Here is a 27,921-nt window from a genome sequence, read left to right as displayed (position 1 = left end):
TGATTGAAGAAACAAATTCTCCCTACTCGATTCCAATTGAAAACTCCATCCCGGCAAACTGAAAATAAATTCTCACCGGAAAATCACTCACAATCAAAATTTCCATATTGGTCCAGTTTGACTCAATTCCCGTTTTTTCCATTTCTAGAGTTTGAGTTCTATCCAGTGTTGTTTCCGCCAGCTGTGTTTTACTTTCTATAAAGACACACATTTCTTTTACCTCTGACCTATTTGTTAACTACTCCATTTTTTTTTCTTTATTAAATACGAAAAACAAGTCTCTAAATAATGTCTTCCGCATCTCAGAAGTCCAATCAAAAACCAAAGAGTACTGTCATTGACTTGATTGCCGGTGGTACTGCCGGTTTATTTGAAGCTTTATGTTGTCATCCATTGGATACAATTAAAGTTAGAATGCAATTGTACAAGAAAACCGCCGGTGCTGATAAAGCCCCAGGATTGATCAGAACAGGTAAGAACATCTTTGTTGAAGAGGGATTCTTTGCCCTCTATAAAGGATTATCTGCTGTTTGTATTGGTATTGTTCCAAAAATGGCCATTAGATTCTCCTCTTATGGTTTATACAGATCCTTCTTCACCGATGCCGACGGTAATATCTCTGGTCCCCTGACCTTTTTGTCCGGTGTCATGGCAGGTATCACTGAAGCATGTATCGTTGTTAACCCAATGGAAGTTGTCAAAATTAGAATGCAGGCCCAAAACAATTCCTTGAGGGATCCATTGGCTAAGCCAAAGTATACCTCTGCTCCTCAAGCTGCTGTTCTGATTGTCAAGGAAGAAGGTTTGAAGACCCTTTGGAGAGGTGTTGCATTAACTGCCGGTAGACAGGCAATCAACCAAGGTGCTAATTTTACAACTTATTCATTCTTGAGATCGACTTTACAAGATAGGCAAAATACCGAAGTCTTGCCAACTTACCAAACCGCCATTATTGGGTTCATCTCTGGTGCTATTGGTCCATTCTGTAACAATCCTTTGGATACCATCAAAACCAGAATGCAAAAGGAAACTGCAATCACTACTGAATCCAATTTATCAAGAGGTTTAAGAATTGGTAAGAATTTAGTCAAGGAATCTGGTATTTCTGCATTCTACAAAGGTATCATCCCAAGAGTTATTAGAGTTGCTTCCGGTCAATGTGTGGTCTTCCCTGTCTATGAATTCTTCAAAGGCTTCTTATACGACATTGCAGGTTACAATACCGAAAAGAAATTAGATTAAACATTTTTAACAACTTTGTGTATAATTGAAACCTCCTCATTTTCAACATTCCCTCTATTTATTTATTTCATTCATCTAAACCCCCCTCCCCCAATTTCAATATATTCCCCCTTTACCCATTTTACTATACTTAGAATTAAGCTACAGCGAGTGTAAATTATTGATGAAAGTCCTGAATATCAGAAGAGAGAAAATAACAAACAGAACAAGAGTATATTGATATATTATAATCATATCAACCCGCAGAATATCAGCACCTGGTCAGATGCCTTTACCCAACACCCTTGTATCCTTGACCTTTATTTTCCAAAAACTCTCCTAACGGTTCCATTTCAGGCTTGTAGTTTTCTGTATTAAATCTGATTAACTGCTAAGTAAAGAGCATTAACATTGAAAAAATCTATTATATTAGAATATAAACTTTAAAAGGTACGATTGATTGCGGAAATTGCTTTTGATGTCTGAAATATACATATGCATTCTCTTCAACACAATTAGTCGAACAAACCGAAACCCATGTCATCATCAGATTCTTCCTTTTCTTCTTCAACTGCTTCTGCTGCTGCTTCTTCAGCACCACCCGCTGCCGCTGCGGAGCCTGCTGCTGCTGCTGGTGCTGCTGCTGCCATAGAGAATAAGATTTCCTTTAAGTCCTTACCTTCTAATGCCTTTGCAAAAACAGAAGTCCAGATTGAGTCAACATTTGCACCTGCTGCGTTTAAAACAGTTTGTAAGTTTTCGGAGGAAACTTCCTTTTCTGCATCTGCTAAGATTAAAGCTGCGTATGAAACAAGAGCGTCAGACATGGTTTAATTTTGATGTTTGAATCTCTTCAAAAGAATCGTTCAATCTTAAAGAGCCCCTGAGTCAGTTTGAAATTTCCCAATATACGTTTCGTCCACTTCACCCTCGATTCTCAAAATTCTCACATAGACATTTCCCATTATTTTTCTTAAGAATGTGTTTTGTGTGCGGTGTGAGGGTGTTTCTAGTCAAATTAGGAATGTGTGACTGTATGGTCCATGGTCACGTGCCGGCATGTTTTATGGTGTATATACAGGTATTTTTATCATTTTTCTGTTTCAGTACAAATTCTCTTACTCAAGGCTAGAAAGACTAGAAAAAACTCGGTTATCAACAAGAATGTTATATATAAATTAAGATAAAGTTAATCATCAATATTATTTTTTTTCATATACAAGTAGGCTGGATAGCCATAATTAAGGTGGTTATTGGACCTACTTAGGCAGTAAACTTTTTCAAGTTCTCCAACCAGTCGAGATATTCGTTGTTTTCCTTAACACCAGAATACGCCAAGATAAATTCAGCTAATTCATTGTTGATACCTCTAGACATTAAGTATTGGTTTATTGCTTCTTGCAATTCCTCAGCTAAGTTGGAATATTCCGGACCGGAATACTTCAAATCTCTCTCAGCAGAAGCTTCTGGAGAATCGCTTAACGCAGTTTCAACGTTATTAAAATTGGTAATTGCTTGGACCGAAAATGATTGGTCGACTAAGGATAATGACAAGTCAAAACCCGTAGCCACAGAATCCTTAACAATTACGACATTGATGTCGGCATTTGCAATTTCTGCTAATTCATCATCCAAATATTCAGATTGCTCGACTTGATCTTGCATCTGCTTCAATTGGTAGGATGTTTGGGTGATTCTTAAAACATCAAAATAAATATGAATGGTTTCATTGTTAAACTTCTTGACTAATTCTGCTAAAACTTTACCATCTGTGTTGACAATTTCAATCTTGTTATTTTCCAAGTAGGTCTTGAAAGTTTCATCTAATCCAAAAGAATCTTCTTCCTCAAATTTTAATTCGTTGGTAATGACTTCATGAAGTTGTGTCTTTGCCTCATTTCTTCTGCAAAGAGAAGTGGAAAAGTTAACACTAGAAATTGCTGGAAGAGAAATTCTTGCTAATTGATTTCTGAAAACAGAAGATCTGAGTGCAGTTCTGACGGATTGTGCTAGTAATCTAGTTGACATTATATGATACTGTAGGCGGTTAATAGTAAACAATATAAAAACGGCCGATTAGTAACTGGAAAGAGATTGGAAACAGGTTTGCCTTACTAAAAAGATTCAGTGTTCAACGCAAGTGAGGATTTAGGTGAGGGTTTTTTCAAGTAGGAAGGAAAATGCGAGAACTTTATTAATAGACTGACTGGCGTTAATCCATGCTCTTTGTGTCTACCACAAATGATTATTCTCTTGGGCAAAAGTAGATCTGTAGTATTTAACTAAAATCTGTTCAAGAGCAGTAGTTACCACTAGCTTAAAGATTGTATAGCGTTTCCTTGACTACATAAGGACATAGTTAAAATTAGGAGAAAAGCAGTAAAAAGTGTAATAATGGTTTATCAAAGTAAATACAATGCATAAATATGAATAAAGTGGTGGGAATAATTAGATCAACTTTTTGAAAATATTTCCTATTTTACTTGTAATCACTTTCTTTCGTTTAAACCAAACAACTGTTTTAGGTTTTCATACATTAAGTAACTTATTGAAACCGCAGGTATAACTTTTGCCAAGTTAGGAACCAATCCCTTAAACAAACCTTGAACACCTTCTCTTTTAATTGTCTGTGCCGTGACATCAACGATACCAGTGTAAGTGTATGGATGTGCAAAAGTCCCTTGTGCTTGTAATCTGGTTCTTAACAAATTGATTGGATAGACCATCGTCGCACCAAAAGTACCAGATGACGCACCAATTGTTAGAACCAAATAATTTGGTAAACTAACGTCGTCAACAGAACATCCCAACCTTTCAGCTTCCCGTTTAGTATACCATTTTTTGACTGTCGTAAAAGTACCTAAATCTAATGCTGCATATGGAAACATACCACTGAGGCCAACAAACAAGCCTCTGTAGAAGGCTCTTATACCACCTTCTCTGTATAAATCTTTGGCAGTAGAAGTTAATAATTTGAAACCCTTTACTTTGGAATCGAGTGATGCGCATTGGATCCTATATTTCAAAGTATCGACAGGGTAAACAGTAGTTTGTGCTATAACACCTCCAATACCACCACTTAAATAAGTAGATGCTTTAGACAGTTTCTTTTCATCCTCAACACCTTCTACTCTACACAGTACTTTCTTTGTTGCCTCAAAAGAACCAAATTTCATTGCGCTTTCTGGGAAAACTTTCATAACATTCAAACCATTTCCCACATAGAAAGCTTTGATTCCACCCTGTTTATAAATGGTTTTAATAGACCTAATCAATGGAGATTCAATCTTTTGAGGAGTTACTTTTTTGTGAGTGGATTCTTCAATTATGTGTGTTAATTTCTCTTTATTCTTCAACAATGTAGATGACAAATCTGTCCTGGCAATTAAAAACACCTTGATTCTGTCTAAAGGCGCCGTACATGTTCTCGAAACCACACCGGACAACCCCCCTGCAAGAAAAAAGCCCACACTATTCAATATGTCATCACCCACTGTAACATCACCTTCCGAGGACAAGTTATCCAAGTCATCATTGAAAAACTTATATGCAGTACGGATTCTCGATCCGTCGATTCTAGGCATAAATAATAAACTATCCCTAAAGGTTGAATATGTTACATAACCTTTCTTTTGTAGATCCATGTTTTTGAAAAATGTTTCAACTTCCTGGGATTTTGGATCACAACCAATATTCGATAAATAACGAGAAACATCCTCAGGTTTAATAATGCCATCATTGTCTTTGTCTAGGTTTATAAAACCCTTTTCTATTTGCGACTCTGCTGTCATTAAATATTTGTCAAACTCGTCGAAGTCAACACATGTACGTCGCCTCCAAATAGAGCCTTTAGGTGAGCTTTCTGAGAAGGATTTATAAATATGTGACATTGCGGCTGGCGAATCTTTCAATGGATGTTCTGCTTCCTTCATTGCGTTTTCAAAATCTTTGAAAGAAACGTAGCCTGAATTGCCTTTGTCTATAGAATCAAAGATCTGTCTATGTCTTTTTCTTTTGTCTTCGGGACTTTCATTTGGGAACATTTTGCGATCTGTATATCAAATGTTGTTTTTATGAATAATAGTAAATTGTAATAGTAATACAAAGTATAACAGGAAATAGTGCGCTTCTTTTAAGGGTTATGTTCAGGATTATGAATTTTTATTGTTTTCTCAATAGTGATTCTTGTATCAAATTAATAAATTTAGAAATTCCTTTGAAAAAAAAAACAACTTTTGAATGGAGACACAAGGAAATTGGACCGACACTCTAGTATGGTTTCTTCTTACCTGTAAACAATCTGCAAGTCACTCGAAAAGAGTCTATTTCCTTGCTTAACCAATGGAAAACAAAAGAAAAGTAGTTAATATCAACTTGTTGAATTACAAGTTCCCATTTCCCTCATTGGACTACGTTTTTTTTCACAATATTTCCCTCTGGATAAAATTATTTTATTTAGGTTTCTTCTCATTCGACAATTTTTATGCGACAACCCCTCTAATTTACCGTACCCATATCAATTGGAAATATATAGCTAGTTATGCATCGTGGCTTTAATCTCTAGTATGGGGTTTTTTCTTTATCATCTGTCCTTGGAGAAACGACCATCCCTATCACTCTAATAATAGTCAATGAAAACATCTCCGGGATGCGTCGATGTAGCGAATGTCGGGTCGATTTTTACGAGAATCATATTTTGCCTTAGAAGTACTACTTTTTTGTGGAAAAATTCATTAACTTGCAGTAATACGCAAACGTAAAGATTAATGTTAAATACTCATTTGCTCTAAAGGCAATACGGATTTCTTTCTTTCGATTAATACCAAACATTAGTTGACCATACTGGAAAAGATGTCAGTCAATATTTTTGGAGACCAAGTTACTGAAGAAAGAGCTGAGAATGCCAGATTGTCATCCTTCGTTGGTGCCATCGCAGTAGGTGATTTAGTTAAATCCACTCTTGGTCCTAAGGGTATGGATAAATTGCTTACATCCGCTTCAACGGGTGAATCTCTTGTCACTAATGACGGTGCTACCATTCTAAAATCTATACCATTTGATAATCCAGCAGCTAAAGTGTTAGTTAATATTGCTAAAGTTCAAGATGACGAAGTTGGTGACGGTACCACCTCTGTTACTGTCTTGACCGCAGAATTGTTGAGGGAGGCGGAAAAGCTGATTGATCAAAAGATTCATCCACAAACTATCATAGAAGGTTACAGAATTGCTTCTAAAGTTGCGTTGGAACAACTTGAATCATTGGCTGTTGACAATTCAGGGAACAACGAAAAATTTAGAAAAGATTTAATAAACATTGCAAAGACTACCCTTTCGTCCAAAGTGTTGGCTCAGGATAAAGATTATTTTGCAGAACTAGCAGTTGACGCTATACTAAAATTAAAAGGATCAACCAATCTCGATCATATTCAAATTATCAAGAAATCTGGTGGTAAGCTATCAGATTCGTTTCTCGATGAAGGTTTTATTCTTGATAAGAGATTTGGCGTTGGTCAACCTAAGAAGGTTGTAAACGCAAAGATCTTAATTGCAAATACATCAATGGACACAGATAAGGTTAAGATTTTTGGTGCTAAGTTCAAAGTCGATTCAACTAGTAAGCTGGCAGATTTAGAAAAGGCAGAAAGAGAAAAGATGAAGGCCAAAGTTGAAAAGATTAAAAAATTTGATATAAATTGTTTTGTCAATAGACAACTCATTTATGATTGGCCTGAACAGTTGTTTACAGATGCGGGAATAAATTCTATTGAACATGCCGATTTTGACGGTGTCGAAAGACTAGCTTTAGTCACTGGTGGTGAGGTGATTTCCACTTTTGATGATCCATCTAACGTAAAGCTTGGATACTGTGACTGTATTGAAGAAATCATCATAGGTGAAGATGTAATGACCAAGTTCTCGGGTGTGGCAAAAGGTGAAGCTTGTACCATAGTGCTAAGAGGAGCAACGGAGCAATTGTTAGATGAATCAGAGAGGTCTTTACATGACGCATTGTCTGTTCTTTCACAGACTACTGTAGAAACTAGAACTGTGTTAGGTGGTGGCTGCTCTGAAACTAATATGTCGAAAGCTGTGGATCAAGCTGCTCAGAATGTATCGGGTAAAAAATCTTTAGCAATTGAAGCTTTTGCTAGAGCTTTAAGGCAATTACCTACCATCTTAGCAGATAATGCGGGTTTTGATTCAAGTGAGTTAGTCACCAGATTAAGATCCTCAGTATACAATGGTTTGATAACATCTGGTTTGGACCTTAATAAGGGTGATATAGCAGACATGAGAGAACTTGGTATTGTTGAAAGCTATAAGCTTAAATATGCTGTTGTTTCGTCTGCCTCCGAAGCAGCTGAGGTTCTTTTAAGAGTTGATAACATTATAAGGGCTAAGCCAAGAACGGCAGATAGAAACATGCATCATTGACAGAACTGAAAAAAACTGTATATTCTATATTACATAAGTTTATAATCCTTTTACTAATCTTGAGGCATAAGACACATGCAAGCTAACATTTTGAAAAATATATATATTAAAATGTATACTCCTTCTGATAAGTATTACAAACAATAAAAAATGGATAGTATAAAATGGCAAAAAGTAAATGAATTTATTTTTTACCTGATACACGATCATCATCAGATCCATCATCTAATTCAAAATGGTCATTATCTTGAGCCTTCAATTTCTCCTTCTCTTTCTTTAATTGCTCGTCCAAATCTTTTGAGCCATCATCAAAAGGATCTGCTACTTGGTTTGAATCATCAAAAGGGTTTTCTGATCTTTTAGGATTAGCAAAAGGATCACCGTTGTGGCTATGAAGGCTTCTCAAATCGTCAAACTCAAAATCGTTATCATATTGTTCAAGATCAATAGTCTCTGGACCAGTACCAGCAGTGGTTGGCGTAGATGAAATCTGAGTAGATGCTGCTAAAAGATATGATGTATCGGTTGGTCTCCAAATCATTGCAATACCAATGAAAATAATAAAATAAATTGCAGATGGCCAAAATGTGGTTAAAACATCATTAAATTTCCAGAACTTTTCAATCGATTCAGTTAGGTTGTCGTTGAAAATTAGAATACTTGACATCACAAAGGCAAAGATCAGCAATAAACAAGAGATAAAAATCAAATTCATTAGCCTCTTGTACATCTTTAGCTTAACTATCTGTTTATTCTCTTCAAGCAATTGAGTAGTTCTTCTCAAGGATGAAATAATCCAAACGTATAAACCCATAAATAGAATCATCATTGGAATAGAAATAAGGATTCCTATTATGGAGTCCGTATCAAAGCCATCAGAAGCTCTGCCTGTTGAAGTAGTAGATCCAATTGGTTGTGATTGAGATGCATGGTAAGAAAACCAAGCAGCCGCAGCTGAAAATAAGAAATGCAGGCCACAAATTATTTTACAAACATTCATTACTTTTCTTGGCAATTTTGTGTAAACAATACCATAGCCTAATGAAATAACTAATAACAAAAACAATGAAAATGAAATCTTAAATGCATTCAAAATACTAACAAACACGATGTAAAATTGGATACCACCAGGTAGAGGGTACTTTTTATTGTTATTTTGAATTTCATATAAGGACCAAGTTAGTATATCTTCAATTGTCAAGAAGACAAAAAATCCAGCCAAATATTTCTGTAAAAGCAATAACTCCGACCTATGCTTGAAAACTGGGAACAAGTAGATAAAAAGACAGACTGCATAAACAACTCCTAATAATCCATATAAAGATAATAGTGGAATCTGGGAAGCAGGTAAACTACCATACGCATTGTGGAAATTAACAATCATTTCGAAATTATTATGTTCCCCTTCAAATGGTGGATTAATTGCCGCAACGCAGTAATAACCGGTAATAGGAATTAGGTAACTAAAATCATTAGTACCTAATTCGGTCAGAACATCAGTCTTAATTGGAGCGTTGGAATCTGTGGCATTCCTGCCAATAATAAACTGGTATAATTGCTCTGCATTACAATGTCCTTGACTAACTAATTCATCATCACAAATATACCTCTTTCTACCTGAATCGTCTTCCACACCTAATAGGTCAAGGTCCTTATATTCAAAGACAATTAATGAGACCGATGCATTTCCAGTGGCCGGATTTGCCTTCTCAAAAGACTTCAAGTCAACCTTGATGAAGGGTTCCACTGGTCCTCCCCAGTCTACTTTACTGTACATTCCAGTACAATACTCCGCTGAATTCCCATCAAGTTTGACTTTTTGAGCAATTACCGTACATGCCACGAACAGCAAGTAGCATATTCTAAACATATTGAATAGCATGGTCTTTGTCTCTAGTTCGTAGGTCGTCTCTATCTTTCTCACTGGAGCACAATGCAACAAATGAAAATAGAACACTTGTCCTGGGTGAGGACTCTAAATTCAACGAAAAGACTCAGCCACCGGTTTTCAGTGCGCAGAATTCCGAGAAATCTGACAGGCAACGCCTTCAAGATTTAAACCAAATTTTAGATTTACCTTAAATAGAGTCAGTTTTATGTGCCCTTGCAGTAGTTCATTTCAAAGTGTGTACGTCAAACAAATAATGCTAAGACTGTTATCTCCGAAAGGTTCAGGGGCAAGCTTTACCAGGAGCTATGCTACTACTGCCAGTGCAAAGTTGTTAAAAAAGTATCCACTTGGTTCTGAAATCAGCGGTTACACAATTAACCGTGTAGAAGAGATTCCTGAATTTAACTTAGTTGCTGTAGCACTAGAACATCAACAGACTGGCTCAAAACATTTACACGTTGATAGACAGGATAACAATAATGTCTTCAGTATTATTTTCAAAACTAATACGCCTAACAATACTGGTTTACCTCATATTTTAGAGCACACTACCTTATGTGGTTCTGAAAAGTTCCCTGTCAGAGACCCATTTTTTAAAATGCTAAATAGAAGTTTATCCAACTTTATGAATGCGATGACAGGGCATGATTATACCTTTTATCCCTTTGCGACAACTAATGTTAAAGATTTCAATAATTTAATGGATATTTATTTGGATGCCACATTACATCCTTTGTTAACTTCAGAAGATTTTTATCAAGAGGGCTGGAGATTAGAGAACGAAATAACCAGAGATAAAGAGTCACCTTTGACATTCAAAGGTGTTGTTTACAACGAAATGAAAGGTCAAGTCTCTGATTCTTCTTATTATTTCTGGATAAAATTCCAGGAGTCAATATATCCATCGTTAAACAACGCAGGTGGTGATCCAAGCCAAATCACCCAACTTGTACATAATGATCTAGTTGAGTTTCATAATAAATGTTACCACCCTTCGAACTCGAGAACTTTCACCTATGGTAATATCCCATTAGCTCAACATCTTGAGAAACTGAATAAGGTATTTATCCCATTTGGTAAGAGATCAAACAGAAATATCCTTAAGCAACCGATTGATTTAAATGAGAATGTGAAAACTACCATCAAGGGTCCTGTTGATCCAATGTTACCATCTCACCAACAGTATAAAACATCCTTGACTTGGAAAACTGGTTCTCCTTCAGATATTTACGAAACATTTCTTCTAAAAATGCTTTCTTCACTTTTAATGGACGGACACTCTTCGCCATTATACCAAACATTAGTTGAAACTGGTCTAGGAACAGATTTCAGCGTTAACTCTGGTTCTGATTCAATTACTGCTGCTAATCTCTTTACTATTGGACTCAATGGATTGACGAAGGATATATCAGATAATTTAGAGGCACATATACTGGAGGTTTTAGAAGCTGTTATGAAAGAAGGCTTTGCTGATATTAAAATTCAAGCACTAATCCACCAACTAGAGTTAAGTAGAAAAGTTGAAAATGCATCATTTGGCTTGAATGTGTTGAGTTCTCTTGTTCCTACCTGGGTTAGTAATATAGATCCTATCGACTCCTTAAAGTGGGACAATATTGTGAGTAGATTTAAGGAAGACTACTCGAAAAGAGGTGATAGTATCTTTAGAGAACTATTGAATGACAAAATTTTATCAAAACCATACTTCAAATACACAATGGTACCTGATGAAATTCTTCCAAGTATGATTGCGAAAGAAGAGGAAAAGAGATTGAAGGACAAAGTGGATGCTCTAAGTGAGGAAGATAAAGAACTTATCTATAAGCGGGGGTTGAGGCTACTGGAAAAACAGGAAGAAAAGGAAGATTTGTCTTGTTTGCCAACGGTTAGTGTTAATGACATTCCAAGAGAATTTCCATCTGTAAGGATTGATAATAGAGTTCACGACGGCGTTCCAATTCAGTCTAGATCGTCACCTAAAACTAATGGATTATCATACTTTAGAGCCTTGAAGACATTAGAAGCCTCTGAGTTGCCCCAAGAACTTATCAAGTATCTTCCTCTATTTGCAAACTGTTTAACTAACATGGGTACCAAAAATAGGTCAATGGCAGATTTAGAGGATGAGATTAGATTATACACCGGTGGACTGTCATGTAATTTTTTCACTCATGCTTCACCATACAACACAAATGAAGTTTATTTAAAGTTTGGATTAAGCAGCGTTTGCTTGAATTCTGATTTTGATAAAATGCTTTCATTATGGATGCAATTATTACTAGAGACCAATTTTAGGAATGTTTCAAAGTTAAGCACTTTGATTAAACTTTCAACCAGTGATAATATGAGTGATATAGTAAGTAGTGGTCACAGCTATGCCCGCTCACGTGCAACGTCCAAGATATCAAAAGTTGCCAAGATCCAGGAATCATTAGGTGGCATTGCCAATATAGAATTCATGAATGAATTGGCTAAACTTGAAACTGAAGGTAGATTGGAGGAAGTGGTTATCCCAAAGTTGGAAAAAATTCAACAAATTCTTTTGGATGGTACTTCTCTACAATATAGCATTACGACCTCTAAGGACTCTGTTGGATACCAAGAAAGCCAGATAGCTAAATTCAACGATGACGTCGGATTCAAATCTAATTTCACTAAGAATGCGTATGAAATGCCAATTCCAGCAACTGGAAATTTAAGAAATGAATTTATTCAAATTCCATCACATGTAGGATTTGCATCTACAGCGTTAAATGCACCATCATACAGTTCGCAAGACTCAGCATCTCTTCAGGTTTTGTCACAATTGTTAACATTCCGTTATTTACATGGAGAAATTCGTGAAAAGGGTGGTGCGTATGGTGGTGGTGCAAGCTTAGATGCACTTAATGGACTATTTACATACTATTCTTATAGGGACCCTCAACCATTGGAATCGTTGAATATTTATGACAAAGCTGTCAATGTTAATGCTTATAACATCAAAGAAGGTGTAATCAGCGATGAGGATCTGGAACAGGCAAAACTAACTATTTTCCAAAAGTTGGAGGCTCCTAAAAGTGTAAGAGATGACGGTATGAGTTACTTCAATTATGACATTGATGATGAAACTAAACAAGAAAGAAGGGGCGCATTATTAGATTGCTCTTTGGAAGATGTTTTGGAAGTATGTGAAAAGTACTTTCCAGAGTCAGCTGTAAGAAGCAAGGTGGTTATTGGACATGATGCCGAGGGTATTCAAGGCAATCCTAATTGGACAACTGAAGTATTAAAATAAGATTTGTAGATCTCATTGAGAACTTATTCCTGTATATTTTCATTACCAAAAAAAAAAAACCTAATGAGTAGAATAGTCAATCTGTACGTTTGTAAATTTAAAAATATCGCAATAGAATAAGAAAGAAAAAATTCAAGTCTTTCCTGCAGGATCACGTGAAAAAAAATATTCTCAAAAAGAGACAGTTCCAGATCTAAGAATACTAAGATTTTACTTTTTTCAAAAAAAACTGTTAAGAAACCTTTGTTGCTCACTATTTTTTGGCAATTACAAATAAAAGTTTATCAAACCAATTAGATCCATTGATTAATTTTACTGCAAAGGTTGTTACAAAATAGTTAATTAGTGTGGTCTCTCTTTTCTTGAATATATATATATAGGTATATGTATATATGCGTACATTGGTATTTACACAACAAACTACAGTGTTGTATAATCGGGTCCTTACACGGATTAGTTTTCGAGTGTCAATTTTTTCCAGAAGTTTGACATGCGTCAGTTGCGGGGAAATTTGCTCGTTCGAAAGCAAAGCCTACATGAAATCAAAAAAATTACCGCAATTGGAAGGTGGAATGTTAAAATGGAAAAATGTCACCTTTCTATATGTCCCCAACAGGTTGGAATTTTTATGCACGCATGCATATGAGCCTGTTTCATATCGAGCTATGCATGGAAGCACCTCATTAATTTATATTTGTGTATAAACATAAAAATACATACATATATATATATATATCTACGATTACCATTTGGCAAGTATACGGGTGGATATAGTTAAAAACTGCGCTCCCCAGCACAAGGCTCTACTTTTTTAGATAACATTCAAGGCTCCAAGCAAAAATAAATCCTAAGGCCAATGAATTTTCTATATCTCTTTACGTGTGTTGTTGTTTTAGCCTCTCATATTGTGATCAGTGTACCGGTGCCAACTGTCGAGAATATAGAAAGTACTATCAAGCCGCTTTCTATCATTCGTGGTGGAGAGTACAGTTAGAAGGGATTCAACACGTCGTCATACATGCCTTTTGAAATATCGCTCAACATTATTGCATGCCAGGATTTTCACCCCTTTAACCCCTTTCACCCAAATAGAGATCATAATGGCTACACACTAGCATATACCCTTTTTCTTTATTTACACTTTATAGATATAATAGACAATTCCGTATCATTCGATTATAAGGTGCTTTTCCATGCACAGCAATCATAGGTAGATCATTTCTTTTACATATTTTAGCTTTGGCATATTGAAGCATAAAGATTTTCCCATACCGTAAATGTACATGTAATACCTCGTTTGATATTACGAGATTTTCCCTCCTATTAAAAAAAATTAAACTGGATTAGGGTTTATTTTCTCGGTAGCGTGCGTTCCATGTAAAGGAGATCATTCTCTTCTTGCCGTCCAGAAGCGCCTGCTTGGGATTTTCAGGAATGCGGAAGATTTTTTAGTGCCAAAACCCCAAGAAGTGAGGATTCCTGCATATGCATAATATATGCACATGCATATTGGGAGCATGCATGCTACATGTTCTAGAAGAAATTCTTGTTTTTCAATTTACGAAAGCAGAATCATATGAGATTGGTACTAACAAGGGCTTGCACCAAAACTTTTAGGTGACTTATCATATGAGCTAATACAATGAAATACGATTTATGTATTTGCCGTAAACTTAAACAAAACAGATAACATAGGGATTGAAATCACCAGTAAAAAGCTAATAGGCAGATTTATTCATATTAAACAAACTAGGGATTTTAAATTATAGAATTCGTTGCTGGAAAATTTTAACATTAAAAATTTAAAAAATCAGCCTTATTACTCGCAATAGAGATCCGAAATGGTCACTGCCATGCATGGTCAATATTCCTATGCAAGCAGATCTTTTCCTTCTAGAATTTCTTTTTTCTTCTTCCATGGGCAATGGATGTGTGTTTTGCGGATACTATTGGATGTTTGAACACAGAAACATAAATTTCCATGCTTGTGCTCTTGCTTGGCATTTTTCTTCAACGTTTAATTTCAGTTGTCGAACTCTTACAACAATTCTTCTACACTTTTTTCTTTTTATCGTAATCCATCCAATAGTTATCTTTTTTCACAAAACACAATTAAGAATAGTCATATTTTAGTATATTAAACCTTATATAACTATGATCTCAATCACTTATTTGTTAATAGGGATAATAATTCAAGCATATTGCTACTCACATGCTCATGCTTCTGAATTATTACTTGAGAAGCGTGGATATCAAGAGATCAGTACAATCTATGCGTCTACGCCAACTGCAAATGTGGTAAGCACCGTCGCAACCGACGCTTTTACTTGTTCTCTCTCGACTTTCAACCACGGATATCCTTCTGCTCATGTTTCTTACGCACCTGAAGTTAAAAAACTGGATAATGGTCTATATGAGGCTACCATGTATTTTGATGGTGATAACTGCTCAGATTTCGATGGAGCCTCGGAAATCAAACTTGATGGTGTCCAGCCAAACGTCGTATTGTGGTCCCACAACAACCCAGCAAACAAAGGGATAGATTCTGTCAATGGGTGTCACTGGGTCGCACCATTTTCATTTCAAGCTTCTTATGATTCTCAGAACAACAGATGGTGTATGAATGGTGGTTCCCAAATACAGTACGATTGGACAAATAAAAATTCGTTTGATTATTCATTTGGTTGTGGATCTGGTGGCCAGTTCGATTTACCCAATCTATGTTGGTCAGATAGCAATCAAGCCGGAAACAACAAAAATACAATTAGCTCCACATCCACGTCATCAACAGTCGCAACAGGCTTTACATGCACACCAGAATGGTCGACATGCGAATCCAATAACGACTGTTGCACCGGGTTAGTCTGTAACTCGGATAACCCCTATTGGAAGTATTGTTCAACCGGAACGGTGACAGAGGACGTCCAAACCACACCTCCAACCACATCGTCTGTCGTAACCACGACCTCCACTTCGTCATTCTTAACATCGTCATCTATACCATCAACATTCACAACAGGCTTTACATGCACACCAGAATGGTCGACATGCGAATCCAATAACGACTGTTGCACCGGGTTAGTCTGTAACTCGGATAACCCCTATTGGAAGTATTGTTCCTTTTCAGCTGATTCTACATGTATTAGACAATGGTCAACATGCGAGTCAAACAATGATTGTTGCCTCGGACTAGTCTGTAACTCAGATAACCCCTATTGGAAGTATTGTTCAACTGGAACAGCGACGGAGAAAATTCAAACCTCACCATTAACTACTTCATCAACCACCACTTTTTCTTCGTTCTATCCAACTAGAAGCAGTGGAATTCCATCTACAACAAGACAGCAAGAAGTAAGTACAATCTATGCGTCTACGCCAACTGCAAATGTGGTAAGCACCGTCGCAACCGACGCTTTTACTTGTTCTCTCTCGACTTTCAACCACGGATATCCTTCTGCTCATGTTTCTTACGCACCTGAAGTTAAAAAACTGGATAATGGTCTATATGAGGCTACCATGTATTTTGATGGTGATAACTGCTCAGATTTCGATGGAGCCTCGGAAATCAAACTTGATGGTGTCCAGCCAAACGTCGTATTGTGGTCCCACAACAACCCAGCAAACAAAGGGATAGATTCTGTCAATGGGTGTCACTGGGTCGCACCATTTTCATTTCAAGCTTCTTATGATTCTCAGAACAACAGATGGTGTATGAATGGTGGTTCCCAAATACAGTACGATTGGACAAATAAAAATTCGTTTGATTATTCATTTGGTTGTGGATCTGGTGGCCAGTTCGATTTACCCAATCTATGTTGGGTTGAACCACAAAATGATAGTTCAACATTCCAGACGTTTTCCAAGACATCTTCAGATTCCACAGACGCATCAACATCATTAGCGTTTTCAAGGTCTTCATTTTCTGTTACCTTACCGACTCCGGTTGGATCATCCACTCCAATTGGATCGTCTACTCCAGTTGGTTCGTCCACTCCAGTTGGATCATCCACCTCAGTTGGATCGTCTACTCCAGTTGGTTCATCCACTCCAATTGGATCATCCACTCAAGGTGTGTCTGCAGTTTCATCTCATAGCGGTATTTCCTCACTCGATCCTAAGGACAATACAATGACAGCATCATTTTCAGTAACCACCATGAGCTCATTCACCAGATCATCAGCGGTTGGATCATCCACCTCAGTTGGATCGTCTACCTCAGTTGGTTTGTCCACTCCAGTTGGATCATCCACCTCAGTTGGATTGTCTACTCCAGTTGGATCAGCCACTCCAGTTGGATCGTCTACCTCAGTTGGATCAGCCACTCCAGTTGGATCGTCTACCTCAGTTGGATCATCCACTCCAGTTGGTTTATCCACTCCAGTTGGTTTGTCCACTTCAATTGGATCATCCACCTCAATTGGTTCATCCACTCCAATTGGATCGTCCACTCAAGGTGTGTCTGCAGTTTCATCTCATAGCGGTATTTCCTCACTTGATCCTAAGGACAATACAATGACAGCATCATTTTCAGTAACCACCATGAGCTCATTCACCAGATTATCAGCGGTTGGATCATCCACCTCAGTTGGATCGTCTACCTCAGTTGGTTCATCCACTCCAGTTGGATCATCCACCTCAGTTGGATTGTCTACTCCAGTTGGATCAGCCACTCCAGTTGGATCGTCTACCTCAGTTGGATCAGCCACTCCAGTTGGATCGTCTACCTCAGTTGGTTCATCCACTCCAGTTGGTTTATCCACTCCAGTTGGTTTGTCCACTTCAATTGGATCATCCACCTCAATTGGTTCATCCACTCCAATTGGATCGTCCACTCAAGGTGTGTCTGCAGTTTCATCTCATAGCGGTATTTCCTCACTTGATCCTAAGGACAATACAATGACAGCATCATTTTCAGTAACCACCATGAGCTCATTCACCAGATTATCAGCGGTTGGATCATCCACCTCAGTTGGATCGTCTACCTCAGTTGGTTCATCCACTCCAGTTGGATCATCCACCTCAGTTGGATTGTCTACTCCAGTTGGATCAGCCACTCCAGTTGGATCGTCTACCTCAGTTGGTTCATCCACTCCAGTTGGTTTATCCACTCCAGTTGGTTTGTCCACTTCAATTGGATCATCCACCTCAATTGGTTCATCCACTCCAATTGGATCGTCCACTCAAGGTGTGTCTGCAGTTTCATCTCATAGCGGTATTTCCTCACTTGATCCTAAGGACAATACAATGACAGCATCATTTTCAGTAACCACCATGAGCTCATTCACCAGATCATCAGCGGTTGGATCGTCTACTCCAGTTGGATCGTCTACTCCAGTTGGATCGTCTACTCCAGTTGGATCGTCTACTCCAGTTGGATCGTCCACTCCAGTTGGATTGTCTACTCCAGTTGGATCGTCTACTCCAGTTGGATCGTCTACTCCAGTTGGATCGTCTACTCCAGTTGGATCGTCTACCTCAGTTGGATCAGCCACTCCAGTTGGATCGTCTACCTCAGTTGGATCATCCACCTCAGTTGGTTTATCCACTCCAGTTGGTTTATCCACTCCAGTTGGTTTGTCCACTTCAATTGGATCATCCACCTCAATTGGTTCATCCACTCCAATTGGATCGTCCACTCAAGGTGTGTCTGCAGTTTCATCTCATAGCGGTATTTCCTCACTTGATCCTAAGGACAATACAATGACAGCATCATTTTCAGTAACCACCATGAGCTCATTCACCAGATCATCAGCGGTTGGATCATCCACCTCAGTTGGATCGTCTACCTCAGTTGGTTTGTCCACTCCAGTTGGATCATCCACCTCAGTTGGATTGTCTACTCCAGTTGGATCAGCCACTCCAGTTGGATCGTCTACCTCAGTTGGATCAGCCACTCCAGTTGGATCGTCTACCTCAGTTGGATCATCCACCTCAGTTGGTTTATCCACTCCAGTTGGTTTGTCCACTCCAGTTGGTTTGTCCACTTCAATTGGATCATCCATCTCAATTGGTTCATCCACTCCAATTGGATCGTCCACTCAAGGTGTGTCTGCAGTTTCATCTCATAGCGGTATTTCCTCACTTGATCCTAAGGACAATACAATGACAGCATCATTTTCAGTAACCACCATGAGCTCATTCACCAGATCATCAGCGGTTGGATCGTCTACTCCAGTTGGATCGTCTACCTCAGTTGGTTTGTCCACTCCAGTTGGATCATCCACCTCAGTTGGATTGTCTACTCCAGTTGGATCAGCCACTCCAGTTGGATCGTCTACCTCAGTTGGTTCATCCACTCCAGTTGGTTTATCCACTCCAGTTGGTTTGTCCACTTCAATTGGATCATCCACCTCAATTGGTTCATCCACTCCAATTGGATCATCCACTCAAGGTGTGTCTGCAGTTTCATCTCATAGCGGTATTTCCTCACTTGATCCTAAGGACAATACAATGACAGCATCATTTTCAGTAACCACCATGAGCTCATTCACCAGATCATCAGCGGTTGGATCGTCTACTCCAGTTGGATCGTCTACTCCAGTTGGATCGTCTACTCCAGTTGGATCGTCTACTCCAGTTGGTTCGTCCACTCCAGTTGGATCATCCACCTCAGTTGGATCGTCCACTCAAGGTGTGTCTGCTGTTTCATCTCATAGCGGTATTTCCTCACTCGATCCTAAGGACAATACAATGACAGCATCATTTTCAGTAACCACCATGAGCTCATTCACCAGATCATCAGCGGTTGGATCGTCTACTCCAGTTGGTTCGTCTACCTCAGTTGGTTCATCCACTCCAATTGGATCATCCACCTCAGTTGGATCGTCCACTCAAGGTGTGTCTGCAGTTTCATCTCATAGCGGTATTTCCTCACTTGATCCTAAGGACAATACAATGACAGCATCATTTTCAGTAACCACCATGAGCTCATTCACCAGATCATCAGCGGTTGGATCGTCTACTCCAGTTGGTTCGTCTACTCCAGTTGGTTCGTCCACTCCAGTTGGATCATCCACCTCAGTTGGATCGTCTACTCCAATTGGATCGTCTACCTCAGTTGGATTACTAACTTCACCATCAATAGTTATACTCCCATCAATTACTAACGACTCATCTTTCCAAGAGACTTCTTTTTTTACATCAAGTAGTAGCATGCCTACAGGAGGTTCCTATTTTGACATCAGTAGTATAACAGGTAAACAAGGTGCAGAAACATCTTACTTTGTTGTTATTGAAAAATCAAGTAGTCTCCTTCCTGTTGAAGTAGTTACTACCTCTACGTTACCCACAAGAGCCACAAGTCCTGCAGTTTCCACATTTGTTGGTTTGTTCTCTAGTAAAATTACAAATTCATCTAAAGAGAAGAACACAGATCAATCTATTGGTACAAACACAAGCTCAATACTCAAGATAACTACTCATACTTTCACCAGCACAGGCTTTAACACATTAACACCTGACACTACCGGTGTTACGAGTATCAACAGCGTGGTTTCATCCGTCGATTTTAACGGCAACCCAAGTGTTAATGATTTAGATGGATCGAGCTTTGCGATATTCACCGAATTCAATTCAATTTCTGTCCATAGTGCTACTTCAGGGCTATCATCAAACGTAACAACGATAAAGCCGATAGATCTTGTTAGAGGCGGAGAAACTGAAAGTTCCACTATTACAGGTCACAGCAACTCTGCAAGTGTTGTAACAATGACTAAAACTGTTACTGAAATTACTACCCATTATATACATGATACCTTATCAACTCCTGATGACGCCAGAATGATATCACAATCTCAATTTGCCACTCGGGTTATTTCGAATATTGAAACTGTTACGAGAACAATTACTACAGAAAACACTATTTATCCAGATGCAGCAATTGATGAGAGTTCTACTCGAGCTACAGTTAGTACTACTGCTCGAAATGACGATGAAGCAGGACTAACTACTATTACAGCCAGTTCCGATGGTGGTGAAGTCACATACTACTCTGGTTCTACCTACATTCTAACAAGAAGAGAAACACATGAATTTGAATCAACCATATACTCTGAATCGATTACAGCTATACCGATTGTCAGATCAATTACTACAGACGGAATGATATCAGTTACTAGTACATCTACAGTTAGCACTGAGTCAGTTCCAATTAATGTGTTTGTTGTTACCACAGTCGTTACCAAATTGACCACATATTGTCCTGAAAATAATAAAACAGTATTAGTTTCGTCTACTCCAGCTTCAAGTGCAACTACTACTGTAAAGTTAGCTGATCCCAAAACCACTACTACTAATAATAATGGCGGTATCACCACTTTAACAACAACAGTGGCCAATAATAGTGACTTTGGGAGAATTAATGCTAAAACTACTTCTGCTTCTACTTCATCCAGCATTGTGCAAATAGAATACAGTAACGATTCTGCAAGCAGAAGGGTCGATTCAAGATTAGCCTTTGTTGCTAGTATCTCCCTATTTTTCTTTTTATGATATCAGCATTTCCTCACATTTATCATTACCAAGTTTTTGATATTCTAATATTTCCCTTTTTAATCTTTTTATCCCTTCATCTCTTATGCTCACGTGATGATGCTTTCAGCTACAAATAATAAATAGAAACTGTTATAGATTATAGTTTTAGTTTCATAATAATACAATTTTAATGTAAAAGTAATACGTGGTTAAGAAATGTTGGATAGATTATTGAAACTTTTTTGAAAAGACAAGCTTCCTTTTGTATCGTGAAGTTTGTATAGTATCGGGTGAAAATCTCCCTTAGTGAAGGGAGTGCTGAATGTATAACAAAATAACTTTAAGAATATATCATACATAGACACGTCTTGAATTCGCAAGCATTAGCTAGTTCATCTTAAAGTTGACCTTTAAGTAGGTTTACGTTCCTCAGCTCGGGAGTAAATCACTAAAAGGTTATCAAACATTTTCTGGAATATTCTTGTCACAGTGTGTGGAGATGGTAAGAAGCGTACACATTTTTCTATGGATAAATTTAAGCGACCATCACATTGAAGACCCAGTAGCTATGCTGCTTTTAGTCGACATATGCTGCTTTCCTCTTACCACAACGAACATATCTTATAATGGGAGACCGTAACAGAAAACCACAAGTACCTAAAGGCTGGGTGGCTGTATGGGATGAGAAATATAACGGTAAGTAAAAGATGCTTGAAGACAATTCAGATTCAGTACATTGTTACTAACTGTTGTTTTGCCACTTTTATAGAATGGTTTTACGTCGACGAATCCACCGGCAAATCACAATGGGAAGCACCACCAGGTACCACCTTTCCTCCAGATAACAATCCTCCTGCTTATGATAGACCAGGCGCCCCACCAACTCAAAGCCAGCGGGGTTTTCAACAACAACCATACGTACAACAACCATACGTACAACAACCATACGTACAACAACCATACGTACAACAACCATACGTACAACAACCATACGTACAACAACCCTACATGCAACAACCATATACAGTGCAACAACCCCAGAAATCTAGTAAATCTGGGATGGGTGGCATGCTAGGTGGTGCAGCGCTGGGTGCCATGGGGGGTCTTTTGTTGGGAGAAGCCTTAGATAATGATCATTATACGGAGAATGTTTATATTGACAATAGCGGGGGTGACTTTGACGGAGGAAACTTTGACGGAGGCGGCTTTGACGGAGGTGATTGGTGAATTTAAGATTTTTGATGAACTTTTCCAGAAATTTTGAACTTTTAAGGAAATATATATACAAATAACGCATTTATATACTTACAGGAATGTGGAAAGATAGTTGTGTAAACGACATAATTTTGTAGCTTTATAGGGATATTTGCAATTATTGGTTGAAAGTATGAAAGGAAATTGAAGTAAGCGCAGGGAAAAATCAACCTATCAAAAGGCAAGAGAATTAGGACAAGGCTTAAGTACGTATCGTTTGTGGATCAATCCACATGTAAATTCATTTGAAATAGCATTAAATCAATACTATGGCAGATGGAAAGAAACAGAAAACAACTCGACACCTTGTTGCGGGATTTGCAGGGGGGTTAACTTCCGCTGTAGCATTACAACCGTTGGATTTGATTAAAACAAGAGTTCAGCAGAGTAAGGACAGTTCATTGACAAATGTTTTAAACAATATTTCATCATTAAAACAACTATGGAGAGGCACTCTGCCGAGTGCTATACGTACATCTGTTGGAAGTGGGCTATACTTATCAACTTTACATTTAGCCAGAAGTAATATCTCAAAGTTGAGAGGTGAAAAATCACCAATCTTTAACGTTTCATCAAAGTTACCAAAACTCACGGCATATGAGAATATAATCACAGGAATGGTATCTAGATCAGTTGTCGGGTTGCTCACTATGCCGATAACAGTAGTTAAAATCCGATTTGAATCGAATATTTATCAATACAGGAGTATTAAAGAGGCACTCATCGACATTTTTCAAACTCAAGGGATCAACGGTTTTTTCAGAGGTTTTGGTGCAACATGTTTAAGAGATGCACCATATGCAGGCTTATATATATCATCTTACGAACAACTGAAATCAGTGTTACCAAAGATTCTAAACTTGAATGAAGCTGCTGACGGTAGGAATACCAAAGAACTTGATCATTTATCATCGGGAATTATTAACTCCACAAGTGCTGTCATTGCCGCTATTTCAGCAACGGTAATAACCGCACCATTTGATACCATCAAAACAAGAATGCAACTATCTCCGCAAGTTTATAAAACATTCACTCAAACAACAATTAAACTTTACAAAGAAAGTTTCTTCCACTTCTTTAATGGATTGTCATTGAGGTTGCTGAGGAAAGCAGGAAGCGCAGCTATTGCATGGTGTATATATGAAGAGTTGGTGAAATTGTAAATATCCACAAATATATAGATATATCTAACTAGTTTTTATTTTCCAACTGAAAGCAGTATAACCGATTTTAGTAACTGAGAAAGAAATTATAGATTTTTCCAAAAAGTATAACTGGTTTCTGGTATGACTAAATTACAATTGATTTTTCCAGTCATAGGATATTCTAATATACTAAGTGCAGATAATCCAAGAAACGAGTGCAAAGGGTCTGGCAATTCATCAGCATCTGTTGTTTTATTGAAGCCACCCATATTACTATTTTGTGTTTTATTCAGTAGAAAATTCAAAGCTAATTCTTGATCAATCAGATCTTCTTTATTTATCAAAGACAATGAGGACAAAGCCCAGAAAACATAACAGGTGTCTCCATATTTATTCAAGCGTCCATTGAATCCCCCATTATCATCCATATCCATATATTCATTTTCAATCGATTCTGCTTCATTAAATGAATTAAAGTATATCTGTCGATGAACCAAAAAATTCAGCAAAGAATCAAATTTAACCTCATCACTAGAGAAGTCATACTCAATTGTTGATAATGCATTTATTGCACAAAAAACCATTCCACAATGAGATTCATCACCTTGGTACATTGAAAATCCTCCATCATAGTTTTGCAATTCAGATATGTAGGTTACTAATTTTGGTATATTTATCCAATCTTGAATATAATGCAAATCTCTCAGTAAAATCTTTGAAATTGTAGTGGCAATCATACAATACCTTAAATCCTTATCATCATTTGATATCAGGAAATTATTTGTAAATCCACCGTTTTGCATTTGGCAGTTTTGAACAAATCTCATTACCTTTTTTACATCAACTCCCTTTAACTCATCCTTTAAAACTAACAAACATTGTAAGGAAAAACAGGTAGCTGCCAAATCTATTGATCTTATACTTTCATTGTATGTCAACGATCCTCTAAATCCTGCAAATTGATCGTCTTCAATATAATGCTTGTAGATATAATACTTAAACTCCTCTAATTCATCAACTTTGAAGATTGTCAATTGATTCAAGAGTTCAAGTGAAGATAATGAGAAGTATGCTATTGCTAATCTATTACTATCTTCAGATTGGAATTTACTTGGTAGTAAAGATAAAAATCGTTTATGGCATAATGTATGTCGTTTTACTTCCAATGAAGTTGGTTGTTTGTGCATAGGTATTCAGATGTGTGGTTGTTTCTTCTTGAGCTGAACTGTATAATTTATTTATTTATAATAAAAGCACAATTACACTTAAGTAAATTAATTTTGAAATAGTGATAATATCGATTCGCAGGTAATCCTGTTGGTAACTTACGCGAAAAAAAAGGAATAATTATGGTACTGGATGAATATTGTTTTGAAAAACTTGAGGCAACACCGAATCTATAGAATGTGAGGAGTATATAGGAAATAATAAGGAGAAAAGAGAGTGACAATCAAAAAATGTAAGGATAAAAGCAGCAAAGGGAATAGTATATTTTAGAAAAATTTGAATTAGAGTTCTAAAACTCTAGTGAGTGTAGATATTCGATGTCCTGAGGATTCAAATATCCATATTTAGTTACAGTCTGAGTTAAAGCAATTAACAAGGCTTTAACCTTTTCAAAGATATGTAAATTTGGTTTGAAGAATTCATTGTTGTTTTCGATTTTCAGTTGCGAATGTAGCAAATCTGAAATTGATTCAACCAAGCCAATTGATACTTTAGATAATGACATATCCTTGGAATTCCAAATTTCTATCATTGTTGAAACTAAAATCTTAGTTTCATTAATCGAATACATACCCTTCAAAATAGAAACAATTAAAAAAACACTTGTATTAACATACCTATAAAATAATAATGAATTTGGAACCTTTTTGTTAATGATGATATCTCTAATTAATAAGGTATTTTGGTATGTAGCATTTGATATAACCGTGAAATTTTGTTCATCAGGTTTGGGAAACATATTCGACGATTTAAACAAGCAAGTCAAAGTATAGTAATATTCTTGTGAGATCCATGTTGCAAAATACTGTAAGTGTTTAGTGTAAGATAAAGAATTTGAGTTTTCTGAATTATTAATGTCTGATAATTTGGATAAAGAAATCCGGCACTCGTTATACCAATAATCTGCTTCTTGACGGAATGAAGATAGAATAACAAATTTTTGAGAGTTATCATTATCATTTAACGGATTAACAACATAAAGATCAGAAATCAACTTTGATTGGATTTTAGTCATATTAATAACGATATTCTGAATAATAATTCTAGTCTCTTCATCTTTCGTTATTGGAACCGGCAAAGGTATATCAATATCATTTAACTTAAAGGTTGGTTGTTGGAATGTCGTGGAAGAAATCATTGAATCCAAAATGAATATTGACCAAAATAATCTGTAAGTATATTCGATTTCAGACAATGAAATATTATCAATATTTGATTTCTTCAAACTCCGATTCAACGATAACTTGGATGCATATTTAGATAAAATAGAATTTGAGTAAAAGCATAATCCTCTATTTGAGTTTGAATCGGTGATTAATATAACCAGTTGCATCAAGGTGTAAAGTCTTAACAATTGGATATTAGTTATTGGAAATTTGTTTAACGAGAATATTTTGTAGGATAAAGTGAAGGTAGCTTTCAAGAAATTCATATCAAGCTCAAAGGTTGGATTCGGTTTTTGTATACCAGTCAGTATGGAGGCTGATAAAACAAGCAGAAACTCTATTGTTGAGAAATAGTCATCTTGATTCTTAAAACCGTCACCATTAACTTTGCTAAAGTAATGATTAGGGTCTGATTTCAATTTTTCCAAGTTTGATAGAACAATCCCCTGATCTAAAAAGATAGTAAATTTCAAGATTGATTTGAGACATAACTCGAGTTGATTTGTTAGTTTGTAGTTCGAAGGTGACAAGGTCAGTGTCTCATCGAGGTGACCAACTTTTCTATAAACTAAATCAAAAATCTCAAGCTCTATATCATCACTGTCAAGTGCATTAAACAGAGGTGTTGATTGGGTATAAGAAAAAGAACCAGTATGTTGTTGCTGTGGTTGGGGTTGCGGGCGTGGTTGCAATTTTGGTGTTAATTTTGACTGGAGATGATGATTCTGTTGTTGACCTTTCGGTTCTGTAGAAGGATTTAGTGAAAACGAATTTAGGGAATGAGGGGTATTAGGAGAGCGGGATGATGAAACCAATTGACGTGGGATTGAAGGTAGGGAGTTCAAGTTTAGATTGAACATATTTAAGTCATTTACAGAAGTATCTTGGTTATGCAATGTGTGATGATGTTGACCTTGACTTTGGTTTTGTAAAGAGTAAGTAGATAGAGGAGGTAGAGTATCAGGGAATGATTGTGTGCTTAAGGCACGATTTCGAATTGGAGGAAGTTGAATCAGCGAGTTTCTCGTATAACTTGGTGGGGAAATTGAAAGTGATTTTTTACTTGGAGATAGCAAAATGTTACTGTTGTTGTTTAAGGTGTTTGGGCAAAACGGATCATTAAATTTAACTTGTCCGTTCGGTACAAGGGGATCATTGTGTACCACTAATGAAGGCGCACTAAGTTTTGTAGACTCGTTATCCGACAATGATGAAGAGTTGCTAACAGCACCCATATTTTTAGTAATTGCAACTTCAATAGCATTACTATTATTGGCATCATTTGCTGATATGGACTCTCTGATTTTTTTCAACTGAATTTTCGAATTTGATGGAGTCGTGGAAACAGACTTTCGTTTATTCTTGCGTTCAACGTATTCACAGCACTCTGATTGCTTTTCACAATTTGAACATACCGGTAGCTCCTTGGAACATCTTTTCTTTAATCTTCTACACCTGATACAGGCGTACTGGTTATATTTTTTAGAAAGTGTGCTTTCTGTAGGAGACGTCCGGATTGATTCTCCCGTAGCGACAATTACCTCGGATGCTTGATCTGGGTGGTAGTGTTGATCGTGAACGAGACTCATGGTGCGATACTGGTAGTGAATCAGGATAAGATGAAATGGAAATCAAATGTAAAAGCAAAATGATAGCATCAAGAAGCTTTTCATTCTTTAAGAAGACCAAAAATTTTAGGGGATATATATGTTTATATACCAGTGGATTGGATGCAACCTAATTTCGTTATTGAAATGTGATACAACAATAAGCCGTTTGTCCCATGAGACACGGCTGTGCGTGAATCACCGCTTCTCTAGCGCATGTGTCATG

The 27,921-nt window shown here is 37.1% G+C and overlaps 12 protein-coding genes across 12 annotated transcripts; 6 read left to right on the top strand and 6 right to left on the bottom strand.

Moving 5' to 3' along the window:
- Nucleotides 1–288: 288 nt before the first annotated feature.
- C5L36_0C05980 (uncharacterized protein) lies at nucleotides 289–1,242 on the top strand (the record flags this gene model as incomplete). Its single annotated transcript, XM_029466290.1, has 1 exon — nucleotides 289–1,242. One exon carries the CDS (start codon nucleotides 289–291, stop codon nucleotides 1,240–1,242), a length of 954 nt encoding a protein of 317 aa, XP_029322150.1.
- Nucleotides 1,243–1,736: 494 nt separating this feature from the next.
- On the bottom strand, nucleotides 1,737–2,048 carry C5L36_0C05975 (uncharacterized protein; the record flags this gene model as incomplete). Its single annotated transcript, XM_029466289.1, has 1 exon — nucleotides 1,737–2,048. The coding sequence occupies one exon, from the start codon at nucleotides 2,046–2,048 to the stop codon at nucleotides 1,737–1,739; it is 312 nt and encodes a 103-aa protein (XP_029322149.1).
- A 436-nt stretch (nucleotides 2,049–2,484) lies between these two features.
- C5L36_0C05970 (uncharacterized protein) lies at nucleotides 2,485–3,249 on the bottom strand (the record flags this gene model as incomplete). The annotated part of the gene is made up of 1 exon (XM_029466288.1): nucleotides 2,485–3,249. One exon carries the CDS (start codon nucleotides 3,247–3,249, stop codon nucleotides 2,485–2,487), a length of 765 nt encoding a protein of 254 aa, XP_029322148.1.
- Nucleotides 3,250–3,710: 461 nt separating this feature from the next.
- On the bottom strand, nucleotides 3,711–5,264 carry C5L36_0C05960 (uncharacterized protein; the record flags this gene model as incomplete). Its single annotated transcript, XM_029466287.1, has 1 exon — nucleotides 3,711–5,264. One exon carries the CDS (start codon nucleotides 5,262–5,264, stop codon nucleotides 3,711–3,713), a length of 1,554 nt encoding a protein of 517 aa, XP_029322147.1.
- An 808-nt stretch (nucleotides 5,265–6,072) lies between these two features.
- On the top strand, nucleotides 6,073–7,656 carry C5L36_0C05950 (uncharacterized protein; the record flags this gene model as incomplete). The annotated part of the gene is made up of 1 exon (XM_029466286.1): nucleotides 6,073–7,656. The coding sequence occupies one exon, from the start codon at nucleotides 6,073–6,075 to the stop codon at nucleotides 7,654–7,656; it is 1,584 nt and encodes a 527-aa protein (XP_029322146.1).
- A 184-nt stretch (nucleotides 7,657–7,840) lies between these two features.
- On the bottom strand, nucleotides 7,841–9,538 carry C5L36_0C05940 (uncharacterized protein; the record flags this gene model as incomplete). Its single annotated transcript, XM_029466285.1, has 1 exon — nucleotides 7,841–9,538. One exon carries the CDS (start codon nucleotides 9,536–9,538, stop codon nucleotides 7,841–7,843), a length of 1,698 nt encoding a protein of 565 aa, XP_029322145.1.
- Nucleotides 9,539–9,752: 214 nt separating this feature from the next.
- Nucleotides 9,753–12,824, top strand: C5L36_0C05930 (uncharacterized protein; the record flags this gene model as incomplete). Its single annotated transcript, XM_029466284.1, has 1 exon — nucleotides 9,753–12,824. One exon carries the CDS (start codon nucleotides 9,753–9,755, stop codon nucleotides 12,822–12,824), a length of 3,072 nt encoding a protein of 1,023 aa, XP_029322144.1.
- A 2,154-nt stretch (nucleotides 12,825–14,978) lies between these two features.
- On the top strand, nucleotides 14,979–21,314 carry C5L36_0C05920 (uncharacterized protein; the record flags this gene model as incomplete). Its single annotated transcript, XM_029466283.1, has 1 exon — nucleotides 14,979–21,314. The coding sequence occupies one exon, from the start codon at nucleotides 14,979–14,981 to the stop codon at nucleotides 21,312–21,314; it is 6,336 nt and encodes a 2,111-aa protein (XP_029322143.1).
- A 608-nt stretch (nucleotides 21,315–21,922) lies between these two features.
- Nucleotides 21,923–22,523, top strand: C5L36_0C05910 (uncharacterized protein; the record flags this gene model as incomplete). The annotated part of the gene is made up of 2 exons (XM_029466282.1): nucleotides 21,923–21,992; nucleotides 22,066–22,523. The coding sequence occupies 2 exons, from the start codon at nucleotides 21,923–21,925 to the stop codon at nucleotides 22,521–22,523; spliced, it is 528 nt and encodes a 175-aa protein (XP_029322142.1).
- A 296-nt stretch (nucleotides 22,524–22,819) lies between these two features.
- On the top strand, nucleotides 22,820–23,713 carry C5L36_0C05900 (uncharacterized protein; the record flags this gene model as incomplete). The annotated part of the gene is made up of 1 exon (XM_029466281.1): nucleotides 22,820–23,713. The coding sequence occupies one exon, from the start codon at nucleotides 22,820–22,822 to the stop codon at nucleotides 23,711–23,713; it is 894 nt and encodes a 297-aa protein (XP_029322141.1).
- An 86-nt stretch (nucleotides 23,714–23,799) lies between these two features.
- On the bottom strand, nucleotides 23,800–24,882 carry C5L36_0C05890 (uncharacterized protein; the record flags this gene model as incomplete). The annotated part of the gene is made up of 1 exon (XM_029466280.1): nucleotides 23,800–24,882. The coding sequence occupies one exon, from the start codon at nucleotides 24,880–24,882 to the stop codon at nucleotides 23,800–23,802; it is 1,083 nt and encodes a 360-aa protein (XP_029322140.1).
- Nucleotides 24,883–25,211: 329 nt separating this feature from the next.
- C5L36_0C05880 (uncharacterized protein) lies at nucleotides 25,212–27,677 on the bottom strand (the record flags this gene model as incomplete). Its single annotated transcript, XM_029466279.1, has 1 exon — nucleotides 25,212–27,677. The coding sequence occupies one exon, from the start codon at nucleotides 27,675–27,677 to the stop codon at nucleotides 25,212–25,214; it is 2,466 nt and encodes an 821-aa protein (XP_029322139.1).
- Between the last annotated feature and the right edge of the window lie 244 nt (nucleotides 27,678–27,921).

This window comes from Pichia kudriavzevii, chromosome 3 (assembly GCF_003054445.1).
Source record: "Pichia kudriavzevii chromosome 3, complete sequence".
In the NCBI taxonomy this organism is placed as follows: domain Eukaryota; kingdom Fungi; phylum Ascomycota; class Pichiomycetes; order Pichiales; family Pichiaceae; genus Pichia; species Pichia kudriavzevii.
This window is presented reverse-complemented; position numbering and strand designations above follow the sequence as displayed.